We start from the raw sequence: 19,142 nt of genomic DNA on the forward strand, positions 1-19,142 counted from the left end.
TTCGCCGTGACTTGAGACAGTGAGTTTTGTTAGACCCTTCATAATTTTTCTTCAATTTGGCTCAGATCGGTCCAGATTTGGATATAACTGACATATAGACCAATCTCTCGATATAAGGTTTTAGGCCCATTTATTGTCCGATTTCGACAAAATTTGGGACCGTGAGTTGTGTTAGCGTCTTTAACAACTTTCTGCAATTTGGCCTAGATCGGTTCAGATTTGGATATAGCTGCCATATAGACCGATCTCTCGATTTAAGCTTTTGGGCCCATAAAAGGCGCATTTATTGCCCGATTTCGCTGAAATTTGGGAAAGTGAGTGTTGTTAGGCTCTTCGACAGCCCTCTTCAATTTGGCCCAAATCGGTTCAGATTTGTATAGAGCTGCCATATAGACCGATCTCTCGATTTGAAGTCTTGGCCCCATAAAAGGCACATTTATAATCCGATTTCTCCGAAATTTGACACAATGACTTGTGTTAGGCTTTTCGTCATCCGTGTCGTATATGGTTCAGGTCGGTCTATATTTGGATATGGATACCAAAAAGACCCATATTTTGTTCTACAAAATTGAACAATGACTTGTAATTATTAGACCACCCAATATCCGTATCAAATTTGGTCAAATGGGATCAAATTCCGATAAAGCTGGTACGGGGGCATAAATTATGCACTTTTCAACGGATTATGACGAATGATGGTTTATATACCTACCAGAGGTGGTGGGTTATTCAAAGTTTTTTTACTTGTTTTTTTTTTTTGTTTTTTTTTGAAAAATTTTCCTATAGCTCTTAAAAAATCACTCTTTAGTTTCATCAGAGCAAAGGATTGGACAGTAGGAAATTTTGTGGTCGATCAGTTGACAGCACAATTGCCTTATGCCGAAGTCGTTAAGGATTCCTTTGTGCGGATACAGTTCATGTCAATGGAAGTCTTATAAGGAAGATCTAGTTCAATGTACGTGTAGTCGGATTTGAGTAGCTTACGAAAATCCCAGTACGGAGAAGATGGGCAATTTTTCCATGTTTTATCCATTCAAATATAAAGTTAAAAAGGCGTGTCGATCCGTCGGTGATAATAATTGAAAACTAACAAAATATTAGCTAAATTTTATTCATTCCCTTTAATATTTTCATTCATACAGCCTTTTCCATGCCACACCTTTAAGTCCCTTGGCTGTCATGCGAAAAAGCCCATCATTGATACTTAAACTGTTTATTATCGTAGCGTATAAACTGCAGAAAAGAAACATAAAGACAAAATTATTTTGCACGAATAAAATATTTCGGTAGACATGCAATATGGTCCACACGTTATCATAAAGTATGGCCACAGGAGCCATGTTAACTTTATTTTATATGAAATTTATTGCATATCTGTTTGAATGTGAAAACATCAGCTTAGCTCACATATACGGCATGCAAGGGCTATATTGACATCACATTGCCGTAGGTGAATATTCGTAGGACATATGGTAAAAGGACAAGTCAATATTCTTAAGTTTGGTGGTGAGGAAAGGGTTGCCAGCGTAAGAAAAAAAGTTAAACAGGTAAAAGCGCCTTAAGTTCGGACGGGTCGAATACTATATACCCTCCACCGCCTGTGACAAATTTTTGGAATGACTTTTTCAAAAATCCTAGAAAAATACCACCTCCAAAATTTCAGGCAAATCAGGTAATAATTATGCCCTTCAGAGGCTCAGGAAGCCAAATGTATAGGACCATTTCTTGGCATTTAAACTTGTCTGCTCTACCATTATTTGTGCAACTCTGTAGACCGCCTCACTAAAACTTCTTCTGACACTAGATTGAAAATGACACTCCTCATCGACACTATGATTGACACTATATTGAAAATGCCACTTAACTAATTATAGGAGAATTGGTGAGACTTTGGAGTGATCTAAGCGCTATGTCTCTCAATAATATTGAGGGTAAGTTACTGTTCGAGGAATAAGAGATTTTGCCACAGAAGGCTGATGCCTTATGCAAATCGCACGAAAAGAAGGCGGATGTCCTAGCTGAATCCCACCGCTGTTTTTCGGTGTATAAAAACTATTTCATGCCAACTACCGAGCTTGAAATCTGCCGCTTTTACCACTTTTCCTGGACTAAAAGGAAATTTCCTTTGCATTATCACTTTTGGCAACCCTAAAGGGCTCCCTTGAGCTATGACATGTCCATTGTACCATCCCAACATCACTTGACTTTAACGATTGGCACATAATGCTTGACTCCATAAGCTTTTTATTATACAAATATCCTGTCAAAGACACATACAGTCATACGCCACAAACCGACTGACACAAGGGCATGAAAGTATTTGCCACATAACCAACAGTACAGCGATACATTTTATGGTTTATTGGAAAACCACACATTCAATGACATCGGCAATAGAATCCATAACAAAATACACGGAATTCAATGATTGCATGTTTTTCCTAAGGTTTTCCACCGCATGGAATGTACAAAATAAGTGGAGGAGAAGGGGGGATTTTTGGATGCCTATGCCCTTATCCACTGAAAAAAAAATCCCCAAAAATGCATGGTACTCAATAGCAAAGTACACGCCACAGCACAAAGAAGAAGCATATTTTGTTTGTTTTGAAGGTGGAGTATTTCGCCAATTTTTTGTTTTCGGCATTCATGAATGTCCTGGGGGTACTTTAGCAGTGAAATGTGTACATAAATGAAAAACAAGCGACATAATGAATTACCTTTATTGACAACTTAATGTTTTATAGGTGTCATCATCACCATGCTCATCAGCAAGTGAGGGGAAAACCGTGGAAGCATGCATAATCATCGAATACCTTGGTACTTTTTGAAGGGCAAAAGTACCGAGGTATCATTATTGATGATGAGAGTAGAAAACAAGAAGTCAATACCCAATATCGGTTTATATCGCAGCTATATCAGGTTATGGACCGATTTGAACCATACTTAGCACAGTTTTTGGATATCATAACAAAACACGTCGTGCAAAATTTCATTCCAATCGGATAAGAATTGCGCACTCTAGAGGCTCAAGAAGTCAAGACCCCAGATCGGTTTATATGGCAGCTATATCAGGTTATAAATCGATTTGAACCATACTTGATACAGTTATTGGATATCGTTACAAAACAAGTCGTCCAAAATTGCATTCCAATCGGATAAGAATTACGCACTCTAGAGGCCCAAGAACTCAAAAGCCAAGATAGGTTTATATGGCAGCTATATCAAAACATGGCCCATTTACAATACCAACCGACCTACACTAATAAGAAGTATTTGTGCAAAATTTCAAGCGGCTAGCTTTACTCCTTCGGAAGTTACTCCTTCGGACGGACAGACGGACGGACATGGCTAGATCGACATAAAATGTCATGACGATCAAGAATATATATACTTTATGGGGTCTCAGACGAATATTTCGAATAGTTACAAACAGAATGACGAAATTAGTATACCCCTCATCCTATGGTGGAGGGTATAAAAAGAAAGAGACCACCGTGGTGCAGATGCTAGCATGGCCACCTATGAGTGGATTCAAATCCCCGCATAAACATCAGAAACATTTTTAGCGGTGGTAATCCCCCTCTAATTCTGGCTACATTTTTGAGGTATCCTGCCATGGTAAAACTTCTTTAACAACTGGTGTCGTTATCCAACACGCAGTTCGTACTCGGTGTAAAAAGGGAGGTCCAATATCATTGAGCTTAAACACTAATCGGACTATATTCCTTTATATGAGAGAAATATCCCCTGTTCCTTAATGGAATGTTCATGGGAAATTTTGTATTAGTAGAGATAGAGGAGTTCTCAATGGGATTTCGAATGCCTGAGGATAGACGAGGTCTATGACCATACTTCGTCCTTTGAATCGGCCTCAAGGGCTTCCATCTATATTCTCTCAAGATAGTTATGCTACCTAAGGGAAGACTACATTAGTTTTGATTTCGCGAGGAAATGATTTTATCTGTCTTTGCTGCTAGGATAGCAGCCTTCGATGAAGCCTTCAAAATCCGCTGTATTTCTAGCAGTAATCCGAACTGAAACATACATTGGGAATCGTGAATAAGGTAGGCTTTTGCTGTAATCTGCTTAAGACAAAGCATGTAGGTAGCAGACGGCTGCAATAACCTAAACTACAACTTGCTTCAACGTGTAGCCGAGCTGAGCTCGGCCGCCAATGTAACGAAAGTTTTGCCCCGTGAGCTAAGGTTGGTATGGTCCAACGAGAAGGTTTAGCTGTATGGGTAACCCATCATTAAAGCTGAGATCACACGGAGGTCACCTTGCGGACCCATCCGCAATGTCTACCCCCCTCTTATGTTTAGTAAGTTGACAAGTGGCACAAAATAAGGAAGACACCTTAGCGCAAAGGTCAGCATGTCCGCATATGAAGCTGAATGCCTGGGTTCGAATCCTGAAGGGAAGGGTTATCCGCTTCTAATGTTTGCAAGATTTGTAAGTTACTATGCCATGCAAAAAACGTCTATCCTACTGCGGCACGCCATTCGGACTCGGCTATAAAAAGGAGGACTGTTTAGTATCATTGAGCTTAATCTTCAATGGGACAGCACTCATTGAAATATGAGAAGATTGCCCCCTGTTCTCTATTGAAATGCCCATGGGCAAATTTGCATTTTTTGGCACGAAAGAAGTCCGCCGAGTGGTTTATTTGCAGCAAAGCGCCCTTCCTGATATATAAGACCACCTTCTCATTTCAGGAATCCAAGTTGGCGGTAAATCGTGAGCCTGGATCTTACTCATGTATTTAAAACTCTTCGCCAAGCACTTCGACCCTACAATTTGTGAAACATGGCCTTGTGGACCGCCATTGTCCACATTGCCATTGTCACACATAAAATCTGAGTTACGAAGACGGCAAATCCATTCCCAGGATTTCCTTTGCTCCTACCCTAATGGCACAGTCATCTGCCTGAAAGACCTTGTCTGCCCACATGATTTCAGAGTTTCGAAGGCGGTAAATTCCTTCCCAGGATTTTATTTGCGACTATGCTAATGGAACAGATCTCTTTCTGAAAGACTACACGCGTCCGGCAGTCTCAATTACACCATTATGTCATCTCTATGAAGACCGAGGTCTTACGCTCTTCAAACAAAGGATCCGCTCACACTACTCTTTCCGGGGAAAGCAAAAATCATATCTCTAATCGGCCTCGCTGCCACGTAGTCTGAGGCAGTATTCAGTCAACCCCCTTATTCATTCCCAGCATGAAATTGCGGTTCTACCCCTTCTCCTACAGAGTGACAAATCACTCAGCATGAGTGCAAACTTGGCAGCGAAGTTCCGAAAATAGACCTCAATAGGTTGCATATCCAGCATTGCTTCCATACATGTCTACTGTGTGGATGTTCATTCTAAAGTGATTCCGTTGCCGGGCGACCTTTGCACCTTCAGGAGCTCCCAAAGGAAAGTGTAATAAAAGTACCACTTCCTAAAGGAAAGGATATCAAAAATACCCTTTCGCAAAGGAATCCTTTCGGAGCGAGGTAGTTAAGGGAGAGGGCGTCAAACGCGCATGTATCACTGTGCAACAGCGAAACGGACGGCGAAAATCCTATGGTGACATACGGATCGTGAGAAGACGAGGCTATTACTGAAATTACATATGAAGGAGATAGATCGGTATAGCTTTCGGCTTCCTTACAGTGCACAATAGGTGCGGCAAGTGATAGCATGTAAAGGGCATGTAGGGAAGAAAAGAAAAGACGTTGGGCCATTTCCAATGCTATTGCCCGGCTTTCGCGATTAGCAGACATCGGCACTCAGGTGGGGACTCGAAACCAGACAAGAACCAGCTCAGGGGTGTGGTATGGAAATCAATTAGGGATTTTGTAAGCAGCACGAGATTCCTAGCTAAGATTTTCTTTTTCGAGGTTACTTTTTATACTCTCCACCATAGGATGGGGTATACTAATTTCGTCAATCTGTTTGGCACACCTCGAAATATGCGTCTAAGACTCCATAAAGTATATATATTCTTGATCGTCTTGACATTTCAAGTCGAACTAGCCACGTCCGTCCATCTGTCCGTCCGTCTGTCTGTCGATAGCACGTTAACTTTTGAAGGAGTAGAGCTAGCCGCTTGAAATTTCGCTCATATACTTCTTATTGGTGTAGGTCGGTTGGGATTGTAAATGGGCCAAATCGGTCCATGTTTTGTTATAGCTGCCATATAAACCGATCTTGGGTCTTGATTTCTTGAGCCTCTAGAGGGCGCAATTCTAGTCCGATTTGACTGAAATTTTGCACGTGGTGTTTTGATATCACTTCCAAAAAAGTATGGTTCAAATCGGTTCATAACCTGATATAGCTGCCATATAAACCGATCTTGGATCTTGATTTCTTGAGCCTCTAGAGGGCGCAATTCTCGTCCGATTTGACTGAAATTTTGGACATAGTGTTTTGATATCACTTCCAAAAAATGTGCGAAGTATGGTACAAATCGGTTCATAACCTGATATAGCTGCCATATAAACCAATCTTGGGTCTTGACTTCTTGAGCCTCTAGAGGGCGCAAATCTCATCCAATTTGACTGAAATTTTGCACGTTGTGTTTTGGTATCACTTCCAATATATGTTCGAAGTATGGTTCAAATCGATCTATAACCTGATATAGCTGCCATATAAACCGATCTTGGGTCTTGTCTTCTTGAGCCTCTAGAGGGCGCAAGTCTCATCCAATTTGACTGAAATTTGCACGTGGTGTTTTGGTATCACTTCCAAGATTTATACAAAGTATCGTCCAAATCGGTCCTGATATAGCGGCTAGGCACAGATTTTGTACAACGGCTTCTCCCATCGCCTTCAACATACGTGTGCAATATGGTCTGAATGAATCTATAGCTTGACACAGCTCCCATATAAATCGATATCCCGATTTTGCTTCTTTAGCCTCGAATCGGACTATAATTTGATATAGCTCCTTCTCCGTCCATATTCATTATTCTTTGTTTGCCTTTTAAGAGATACTGCGCAAAGAACTCGACAGATGCGATCCATGGTGGAGGGTATATAAGATTCGTCCCGGCCGAACTTAGCACGCTCTTACTTGTTAGTATTTATAGCGTAACTAAAAATAATTTCTTGCTTAGGTGTATGTCCTTAGTGGCATGGAGCGGATTGATATGCGCACCTTCTTTATACCCTACACCACTACTGTGGTAAAGAGTATTATATTTTAGTGTATTTATTTTTAACACCCAAAACGAATAGAGATTGACCCATAGATATGTATACCGATCGACTCAGAATCACTTTCTGATTTGGTTTAGCTATGTCCGTTTGTCCATGTTCAGATCGGTCTATATAGCAGCTAGATCCAAATCTCGACCAATCTGGACCCAATTAAAAATAAGATGTCGAGGGGCCTAACACAACTCATTGTCCCAAATTTCGGCGAAATCGGAAATTAATGCGCCTTTTATGGGCATAAGACCTTAAATCCAGAGATCGGTCTTTATGCCAGCTATATCCAAAATCCAAATTTGGATCGATCTAAGCCAAATTGAAGAAGGATGTCGCAGGGCCAAACGCAACTCACTGCCCCAAAATTTTAGCCAAATTGGACAATAAATGGGCCTCTTATGGGCCCAGTACCTTAAATCGAGATATCGGTCTATATGGCAGCTATATCCAAATCTGAACTTGATCTTGAAGAGGGATGTCGAGTGGCCCTAACACAACTCACTGCCCCAAATTTTAGCCAAATTGGACAATAAATGGGCCTTTTATGGGCCCAGGACCTTTAATCGTGATATCGGTCTATATAGCAGATATATCCAAATCTGAACTGATCTTGGCCAAATTGAAGAGGGATGTCGAGTGGCCCTAACACAACTCACTGTCCCAAATTTTAGCAAAATCAAATAATAATATATGTGGCTTTTATGTACCTAAGACCCTAAATCGGCGGATCGGTCTATATGGGGGCTATATCAAGATATAGTCCGATATAGCCCATCTTCGAACTTAACCTGCTTATGGACAAAACAAGAATATGTGCGAAGTTTCAGCTCAATATCTCTATTTTTAAATACTGTAGCGTGATTTCAACAGACAGACGGTCAGAAGGACGGACATGGCTAGATCGTCTTAGGTTTTTACGCTGATCAAGAATATAAAACAAATGTAAACAAAATTTCGCGCACTTTTTTTCTAAAGCAAGCTAAAAGTAACAGCTGATAACTGACAGAAGAAAGAATCCAATTACAGAGTCACAAGCCGTTGAAAAAATTTGTCAACGCCGACTATATGAAAAATCCGCAATTACTTTTTGGGCAACCCAATACTTTATAGGTTCGGAAATGTATATTTCGATTAGTTCAATTGTTTTCACAGCCAACTACAAAATCATAAAGATACGTTTTGATATGAAATTGGTACTTTTCCCCAAAAATGTTCTCTTTGTGCTCCCATCCCTGAGTGAAGCCAATAGCCCATCATAGTCCTAATGCCTTCTAACCATAATGTTTGCATCATTAATGGCTTTGATATGTTTTCGATTGCAATATGCTTCGCCCGTAATGTTCCCCCAAAAGTGATAAATCGTGGAATTGCTGGTCGTGTCTGTTGGTGGAAGGGCATTACAATCTATTTCTCCTTACTGCCTTCCAAGCCAATTTGACACTTTTTAGCGTAGATGTTTTTCTTGTCGTTGTGGTGTTCAATACTCTTTGAGATTAATAAATTATGTCCTTTTTATTGTATCATGAGCAAATTTAAGCTTCCCCATACCCCAAAAGACTGTTGCGCTCTCATGTTGCTTTCAAGGTATCGTGTTGCATGTGATGGATGTTTCTTTTTGCTATTTGGTGGATAATGATGGTACACCTTGGCCCGGAGGACCGACTCACGCGAAGATTTTGTTTCTTTCGCCATAGTCTATCGTGTTGTCTTAGCTCCTCCTCTTTGTGGTTAATTTATTGACTTTGTCAATTGATTGAAAGTAATTGCCAATGAATGAGTGAGAGAGTCAATGAATGATTAGTATCTAATTAGCTTGAAAGGCCATTGAAGACAGGAGTGATATATGACACCTTTTCAAATATTTGCAAGTTGTGTGACTTCTTCGCATTTGTGGCTAAAGGTTTTTTATTGTGAATTATTCATTTTAATTTGTTGAATTTATTTCTAGGATTGATTACCTGATAATTTTAATGTGTTTGTACTTTAATCTCATAATGCGAGGGGAAAGAAAAAAATTAAAAAAAAAACACTAAGTTCGAATGGGCTGAACCTTGGATACCCACCACCTCCGTTATATATGATAACTGCCTTTCGTCATAGTCCGGAGAAAAATGCACCGTTATGAACCCATTGCAGCTATATTTAAATATGTTGCGATTTGGATCAAATATAAAATATAAAAATAATTTTTAAAAACAACAACTTTGGCCGAAAAAACAACTACGAAAGTTGTTCATATTCCTGCAACAATTTAATTGGAATTTCAACGACCCAAAGTACAAATTTGTTGTTGAAAGACACTTTTGGCAAGCCAACATATAACAACAACAACAATATACCCATAAGCAATGCAAAAAAACCACACAGAACCAGCTTCGCTTCGGGTGGTGGTGTTTTTGTTTTCTTTGTTCGGCTCGCGCTGCTTTGTCTCGTTCGTTTTACTGCTGCTCTTAGGTTTTCCTCTGTCACTCTCTTCTATTGCCCTCAAAAACCAATTTTAATAATTCTGAACCCATCTGAACCATATAGGGCACGGATGTCGAAAAACCTAACACAGGTCACTATGCCAAATTTGCGCGAAATCGGAAAAAAGTGCGCCTTTTATGGATCCAAGACGTTAAAACGGGAGATCGTTTTATATATAAGCTATATCCAATTATAGACCTATGAGGGCCATATTGAATACGGATGTCGTAGGACCTAACGAAGCTCAATCTGTAACATTTTAGCGAAATCGAGAAATAAACGCTACTTTTATGTGTCCAAGGACTAAAATCGGTAAATCGGTATATATGGCAGCTATATCCAACTATCGACCGATCTGAAACAAACAGGGAACGGATGTCAGAAAGCCTATCATAGGCCCTTGTGCCAAATTTCAACGAAATCGGATAATGAATGCGCCTTTAATGGGCCCAAGAACCTAAATCGAGAGATCAGTCTACATGGCAGCTATATCCAAATATCGGCTGATCTGAACCATATAGGGCACGGATATCGAAAAGCCTAACATAGGTCCACCATGGATCGCATTTGTCGAGTTCTTTTCCCGGTAACTCTTTTTAGACAGATAAGAAATGCTATGCTATTGGAGCTATTTTAAGTTATGGCCCGATTCGGACCATTCGGACCAATTGAATTGAATGTTGGATACCATAGTAGAAATTATTTTGTAAAATTTCACCCAATTCGAATAAGAATTGCGCCTTTTAGGGGTTCAAGAATTAAAATAGGGACATTGGTTTATATGGGAACTGTATAAGGCTATAGATCGATTCAGACTGGATTCAGATCGGATAATAATTACGCCCTCTAGAGGCTCTAAAAGTCAAGATCCCAGATCGGTTTATATGACAGCTATATCAGGGTAAGGACCGATTTGGACCATACTAAGAACCATCATTGGAAGTTATAACGAAAAATGTCAAGCAAAATTTCAGCCAAATCGGATTTCAGCCCTCTAGAAGCTCAAGAAGTGAAGTTCCAAGATCGGTTTATATGGCAGCTATATTAGTTTACCGATTTGAAGCATACTTAGAAAAATTGTTGGAAGTCATAACGAAAAACGTCAAGCAAAATCTCAGCCAAATCGGTTAGGAATTGCGCTCTTTAGAGGCTCAAGAAGTCAAGACCCAAGATCGGTTTATATGACAGCTTTATCAGGTTATGGATCGATTTGAACCATACTTAGAACCATTGTTGGAAGTTATAATGAAAAACTTTAAGCAAAATTTCAGTCAAATCGGATAGGAATTGCGCCTTCTAGAAGCTCAAGAAGTCAAGATTCAAGATTGGTTTATATGGCAGCTATATCAGGTTATGGACCGATTTCAATCATAATTAGCACAGTTATTGGAAATATTTATCAGGTTATAGACCGATTTTAACCATTCTTATCGCAGTTGTTTGAAGTCATAACGAAACACCTCAAGCAAAATTTCAGCCAAAACGGATGAGAATTGCGCCCTCTAGTGGCTCAAAAAGTCAAGATCCAAGATCGGTTTAAATATGGACCGATATGGCCTATTTACAATCGCAACCGAACTACCCTAATAAAAAGTATTTGTGCAAAATTTCAAGCGGATAGCTTTACTCATTCGAAAGTTAGCGTGCTTTCGACAAACAGACGGACGGATATGGCTAGATCGACCTAAAATGTTATGACGATCAAGAATATATATATACTTTATGGTTTCCTATATATATATATATATATATATATATATATATATATATATATATATATATATATATATATATATACATATACTATGGTTTCGAGATGTTACAAACGGAATGACTAGATTAGTATAGCCCCATCCTATGGTGGTAGGTATAACATGAAAAAGCGTGCTAAGTTCGGCCGGGCCGAATTTAATATCCTATCCATTATAAACCCCATTTGGCAAGTTCTTTGTACGGTATCTCTTTTTAGGGAAATAAAGGATAATTGATAATGCTATTCAAGCAGGATATGCACCGATTCGGGCCATACTGATGGTAAGAGGACAAGGCTATTCCTGAAAGGAAGTAAGAAGGATGTCAGTAGGACTATGTCAGTCAGGACTATGAGCTCACTTATGAAAAATTGGTGTGGCAAGTGGTAGTATGTGGGGAAGATGATGAGACGTTGTGGCATTTCCTTTGTCATTACCCGGCTTTCACGGCTTACAGACACCGGTACTTAGGTGGGGATACCAGACATGAACCAACTTAGGGGAGTGATATGGAAAATAATTAAGGATTTTGCCAGTAGCACGGAATTCCAACTTAAAATGTTTTTTTTCGAGGTTACTTTTTAGTTTTTAGAGCGCAGAGCAAGCCGACTACTGGCTTAAGTGTATGTCTATAGTAGCATGGGACAGATTAATATGGTTACTGGCCAGCTCCCCACCGCATGGCCTATGCGAAATCACACATGTATCACATACCTCGATGACGCTTGCTTCAAGATCCGACGCTCGCCTCCAGACGCCCCAAACAGATGCTGATGTTGGCCATTGGTTATTTGAAAACGACAATAACTCGCCTTGTCAATTCGAGCAACATTGGCGATCAGTATTTAAGTAAAGATCAGTGCCACCTGACCCCGCACTGAGACTCTCCTCTCGAATTCGCTGATTACCCGCCGAATTAGTATCTACTCCACATAAATACAAAGTTTTCCACTATTCGCAACCTGCGCCCGGTATCTTTCAGCTAAGCTTCCCGTGATAACTATAAACACCACACAAGTCGAAGCTCAAAGTTCCAGCCTGTGGGGTGCTCACAGTTGGTCCTTTTAAGTCGGTTTTCTTCGACCTCATTGTTTTCAAAATCTTGGGCACAATCTTACTGTCCACTTAAAACGTGAGATACGAAGGCGATAAATCCCTTTCCAGGAATTTATATGCGGATATTGTAATGACACTGATCTCTTCCTGAAAGACCGTATAGTCTCACCGACATACGGATGCCGAGTGTCCCATCTCCGACCACATCTTGGAGCCATTTGTGAAGACTGAGGTCTCGCTCTGCTTAAATTCAGGATTCGCTCTCACTTTTCTCTCCCGAGAGAGCGAATCCCCAAAATCCTATTTCGAATCGGTCTCGGCGCCAGATAGTCAGAGACCCTCCTCAGTATATCCCCAGAGTACATAGAATCCAGACTTGGTTGTACCCGCTCTTCTGAAGCAGCATCTGCACTCACTCTTCTCTCCCGAGAAAGCGAATCCCAAAAATCCTATCTCGAATCGGTATCGGTGCCAGATAGCCTGAGACCCTCCTCCGTCCTTCTACAGAGTACATAGTATCCAGAATTGGATGTACCCGCTCTTCTTAAGTTTCTTCAGTCTACGCAACACCTTGGAGGCACAATTGCAAATATATGTGCATAGACCTCTTTATATGCTGCATATCCGGCATCGCTTTCAAACCTGCCTGCGGTGTAGATCTTAATGCCTCAGTGATTCCGACTCAGGTCAGTCTATGCACTTTCTGGTACTCCCTGTTACAAGTTATATTCTACATTGCCTTCCACCATACCAGAAACCCATGGTTTCGCATGATCTAACCAAGGCTCACACCATGCCACTCAGAAATTGATTTTGTCGTACGGCAGCGGCAGGGGAGGCTGGTACAAGTAATGGTAGGCTCTTAATCTTCATTGTAAAATCAAAAACTTAAAGCTAGATTAAAATTTTTGCGGACTTCTTGAGATTATACTTCTTTGGTTGAAATTTTGCAGGATATATATATATATATATATATATATCCTTACATAGTATAAAACAAAGTCGCTTTCGCTGTATGTCCGTATGTATGCATAGATCTTTATAACTACGCAACGGATTTTGATGCGGTTTTTTTTAATAGATAGAGTGATTCTTAAGGAAGGTTTGTATGTATAATAAATGCATAATATAGTAGAGAAACACTGATAAATTTAAAGGTTTCTAATGTGATGTCGTAAATAAGAACGTTTTTTTGCGCTTATATTGCAAACGCTGGCTGAACCCTACGAGATAGACCAAAATAATGTACTACAGTATCGTTCACCTTAAAAAGTTCAACAAAAAAGTCCGCGATGGTATATGTCTATCTCTTAGGGATAACCCAGCATAACCATTTTTATTCTTTACTAAAAAATGGTTATTTACGAAGTGATTTTAAACAATACAGCATTAATCCTTATCCAATTAAGTACCTTAAATAAATTGTGCATTTATTATAGATCAATATGCTTTTTACAGCATGTAATTTAAGTGAATATTACCGAAGATATTACAAATTTATTATATTAGTAGTATTGTAAGTACATTAGGTTAGATATGATTAGCTTAAAACCATATTTCTTGGTATTTCTTCCATTAAGACTTTGATTTGAATTTAGAGTTAAGGCTATTTAGTATTAGGGCGAGCATTTTCAATAGAAGAACTGAATAGAATAGGTATATTTTGTTGTTGATAATCTTTTGTTTTTGTAATATATTAATTAACTATAAATATATTCTTTGACATAAATTACATACTCTTATAAAAGATAAATTAACGAATAGTAAGTAAATATTTTTCACTCCAGCACTAACCAATAATTAGTGCAATTAGTTCATAATCATACGTATAGTTTTAAGTTGTGAGTTTAATCAAGTACTGAGTACCTAAGTATAAAATTTTGAACAGACATTATAAAGTCATGTCCGGAAGACGTCGTCGTGCGAACATAGGTCGTAGTACAGTGAATGCCAGAAGAGCACGTTTAGCAAGAGATGAAGAATCGTCAACGGAACGCGAGGCTCGCCTCAGCCAGCTCCGAGAAAGAAATAGAACTGCGAGAGAAAGAGAATCCTCAATGGAGCGTGAGGCTCGCCGCAGCCAGGATCGGGTTAGACGTAGAGTTCAGAGAGCCAGAGAATCCTCTGTAGATCATGAGGCTCGCCTCAGCCAGAATAGAAATCGAATACAGAGAACGAGAGAATCAGCACAGACACATAGTAACGCTGAACAAAACGGACAACCGATCAGCCACAGATGGGTAAATAAAGAATATTCTGCCATGAATTACGATCCTTTGATTTGTTACAAGGATGATCGTATTGTGTCCATAGGTACTATGTCAGTAGTGTGTGAATATTGTTTGGCATTGAAGTTCAAGGACGAATCGAAAGGTTTGTGTTGCTTACAAGGAAAAGTAAAATTAGAAGAAATTCTTCCTCCACCTGAACCACTTCACTCTCTGCTTACGGGTGATCATCCGAAATCCAAACAATTCATACGCAATATCCGCCGTTACAATAACGCATTTCAAATGACGTCTTTCAAAAGTAAGCAAGTTGTTGAGCGCGGTTTTATGCCTACATTTAAAATTCAAGGGCAAGTGTATCACTTGGCTGGGAGCTTGCTACCACTTCGACCAGATGATCACAAATTTCTGCAAATTTATTTTATTGCAGACCCAGATACACAAGCATCAACGCGGTGTTCGATTGTCGCACAGCCAATAGATATAGATTTGATCAGATCTCTTCAAGATATGTTACATTCTCATAACAGCTACATTCAGTCTTTTAAAACTGCTATTGAGAGTGTTCCAGTAGATACTCCAGACTACAATGTCGTAATCCATGCAAATAAAGTTCCTGTTGGAGAACACAGAGGGCGATATAATGCGCCGTCCACGAGTGAAGTAGCAGTGGTAATAGCTGGACAGCAATTCGACAAAAGAGATATTGTGTTGCGCAGTCGTGATGATAATTTGCAAAAAATATCAGAGTTACACAGATCTTATGACAGCTTACAATATCCTTTGATGCTATGTCGCGGAGAAGATGGTTATACCATTAATGTTCCTCAAGTTGACCCAACCAGTAGTGCACCTCTGCGTAAGACAGTGTCGTGTATGAACTACTATTGCTACCGTATAATGACAAGACAAAACAATTTCAACTCTTTGCTTAGATATGGAATGTTGACAAACCAATACTTTGTCGATCAATATGCGAAAATTGAATCTGAGAGATTGGCTTACATTCGTAACAATCAAACTAAATTGAGAGCAGAAAATTACGTTCACCTTCAGGATGCTTTACAGGCGAATGAACACAGCAACAACATTGGACAGTTGGTTATACTACCTTCATCATTCACAGGTGGACCTCGATATTTACATGAAAAATCACAGGACGCAATGACTTATGTCAGACATTACGGTAAACCTGATTTATTCATTACTGCAACATGTAACCCAAATTGGCCAGAAATCAAAGAAAATATTAATACCAATTTAACTCCACAAGACAGATATGATATAGTTAATAGAGTCTTCCATTTAAAAGTACAGAAACTCCTACACCTCATTAACAAGTCTCATATATTCGGTCCGCCGCGCTGTCATATGTACACTATAGAGTGGCAGAAACGTGGTTTGCCACATGTACATCTGCTGGTGTGGTTAGTGAACAAAATTAGACCAAATCAAATCGACAGCGTAATTTCAGCTGAATTACCGGTTAAGGAAGATGATCCCGTCCTGTTTGAAATAGTAAAAAAACACATGGTACACGGTCCCTGCGGGACTTTAAATCGTAATTCTGCATGTATGCGAGATTCCAAATGCAGCAAAAAATTTCCGAAGCCGTTTCAAATACAAACATCTACTAGCGATGACGGATATCCCAAATATCGACGACGATCGCCAGATCAGGGTGGGCAAAGTGCCACAGTCGGAAACTACGATATTGATAACCGATGGATCGTTCCACATAATCCGCTCCTTTTAAAAATTTTTGATGCCCACATCAACGTCGAGTTGTGCAGTTCAATAAAGTCGATCCAATATGTTACTAAATACATTAATAAAGGTAGCGATCAAGCTACTTTCAGCATACAATCACCAAATGAAGTGGAAACATATCAGTCTGGACGTTACATATGCAGTTCTGAAGCAGTATGGAGGATGTTATCATTCGAAGTTCACGACCGAGCTCCCACTATTGTCCACCTTGCAGTTCATTTAGAAAATGGACAAAGAGTATATTTCACTGAGAACAATATACAAGAAGTTGTCTATAACCCGCGGGACACTACATTAACAGCATTCTTCAAGTTATGCGCTCAAGATGATTTCGCGAAAACACTGACATATGACAGAGTTCCAACTTACTATACATGGAACCAGAGTTCTAAAACATTCCAACGACGAAAACAAGGAACTGCGGTCGATGGTTTCCCCGGAATAAAAAAAACTGATGCTCTTGGTAGAGTCTACGCGATTCATCCCAACAACAGCGAATGCTTTCATTTGAGAATGTTACTCCATGTTGTAAAAGGCCCGACATCCTTTGCACACCTGAGAACTGTACAAGGTGTTATTTACAATACTTATCAAATGGCATGTAAAGCTATGGGACTCTTGGAAGACGATTCTCACTGGGAAAATACATTATCAGAAGCAGCTATTTGCAGTTCCGCTACATCATTAAGATATTTATTTGCCATCATAGTTGCGTTTTGTCAAGTAACTGATTCTGTTAGTCTATGGAATAAATTTAGAGAAAATATGGCCAGTGATATTCTGATTCGGCAACGGCGAGAATTAGTTTCAGATGATTTACAATATGACCAAAACATATTTGATGAAGCATTATTTGAATTGAACAAAGTAGTGCAACTACTGACGAGTAAATCGATCAATGATTTTGGACTGCCGATGCCAGCTAATATTAACTCAGATTTAACGAATAATGCCGAATACACAAGAGAAACATCATACGATCAATCGAAACTTTTACAAAATATAGCCCAAGATGAGCCACGATTGAACATCGATCAGAAAAAAGTATTTACTACATTACTATCATCAATTGATAACAATGAAGGAAAAATATTTTTTCTTGATGCCCCAGGAGGTACAGGTAAAACATTTTTAATTAATTTGCTTTTAACAAAAGTCAGATCCACCGGAAAAATTGCATTAGCTGTCGCGTCATCCGGCATTGCTGCTACGCTTTTAGAAGGAGGCCGAACTGCACACTCTACATTCAAGCTCCCGCTGAAAATCGCTACCGATGATAATAAAAGCGTCTGTAGTATTTCTAAACAGAGCAATACAGGAAAATTGATCCGTGACTGCTCATTAATAGTCTGGGATGAAGCCACCATGTCAAACAAGACATCTGTGGAAGCACTGGATAGGACAATGCGCGATTTGCGCAGTAAAAATGCACCTATGGGTGGATGTACAATTCTGTTCTCTGGAGACTTTCGTCAAATCCTACCGGTTGTCCCTAGAGGAACACGTGCGGACGAAATAAATGCTTCCCTAAAAAGATCCAACCTTTGGCCATACGTTAATAAGTTAGAGCTTAAAACTAACATGAGGCTTTCATTATCTTCACGTGAGAACAGGCTTTTTTCAGAGATGCTGCTAAAAGTTGGCAATGGAAAGTTAACTCAAAGTGATGGAAGGATTAACCTAGATAACCTTTGTGTTTTGATAGACAACATCCAAGATTTGGTCAACAATGTCTATCCTGACATTCATAACATAAGTTGTAAGACTCTATCTTGGTTCAAAGAAAGAGCCATCCTGTCACCAACCAACGAACAAGTAGATAAGGCAAACAACTTGATTCTTGCAAAAATTGATATGCAGACGCAAATATACTACTCGGTCGATACTGTTCTCGACTCGGAAGAAGCTGTACATTTTCCTACAGAATTTCTTAATTCTTTGAACCCTTCTGGACTCCCTCCTCATAAAATGGAATTGAAAGTAGGTTGTCCTGTAATTTTATTAAGAAATCTGAATCCTCCTAAGCTCTGCAATGGCACACGTTTGCTGGTAAAATCACTAAAAAAATTCATAATAGAGTGCACAATACTCACCGGATGTGGTACCGGAGAAGATGTACTAATTCCCCGAATTCCTCTGATACCATCAGATTTACCGTTCCAATTTAAACGCCTACAATTTCCGGTAAAGATATCTTTTGCAATGACCATTAATAAATCGCAGGGTCAAACTTTTAACGTTGCAGGATTAGACTTGAGTGTTGAGTGTTTTTCACATGGCCAATTATATGTCGCGCTGTCAAGAGTAACGTCTAAGCAAAACATGTTTGTATTGGCTAATGACAAAAAAGCTGTGAACGTTGTGTATAAGGACATTCTGTAGTAGGTATATTTTGCATTGCACCCGTGCGAAGCCGGGGCGGGTCGCTAGTATATATATATATATATATATATATATACTATGGTTTCGAGATGTTACAAACGGAATGACTAGATTAGTATAGCCCCATCCTATGGTGGTGGGTATAACATGAAAAAGCGTGCTAAGTTCGGCCGGGCCGAATTTAATATCCTATCCATTATAAACCCCATTTGGCAAGTTCTTTGTACGGTATCTCTTTTTAGGGAAATAAAGGATAATTGATAATGCTATTCAAGCTCAAGCAGGATA

General features: G+C 39.5%; 1 protein-coding gene across 1 annotated transcript; it reads left to right on the plus strand.

Annotated features, from left to right (window-relative positions):
• Positions 1 to 14,375: 14,375 nt before the first annotated feature.
• Positions 14,376 to 18,854, plus strand: LOC131996200 (uncharacterized). The gene has a single exon (XM_059365666.1). The coding sequence runs from the start codon at positions 14,376 to 14,378 to the stop codon at positions 18,852 to 18,854; it is 4,479 nt and encodes a 1,492-aa protein (XP_059221649.1).
• The last annotated feature ends 288 nt before the right edge of the window (positions 18,855 to 19,142 follow it).

Source organism: Stomoxys calcitrans, chromosome 3, assembly GCF_963082655.1.
Source record: "Stomoxys calcitrans chromosome 3, idStoCalc2.1, whole genome shotgun sequence".
Lineage (NCBI taxonomy): Eukaryota > Metazoa > Arthropoda > Insecta > Diptera > Muscidae > Stomoxys > Stomoxys calcitrans.

Coding starts and splice junctions, on each gene's coding strand:
- LOC131996200 (XM_059365666.1), top strand. CDS start 14,376: ATGTCCGGAAGACGTCGTCGTGCGAACATAGGTCGTAGTACAGTGAAT.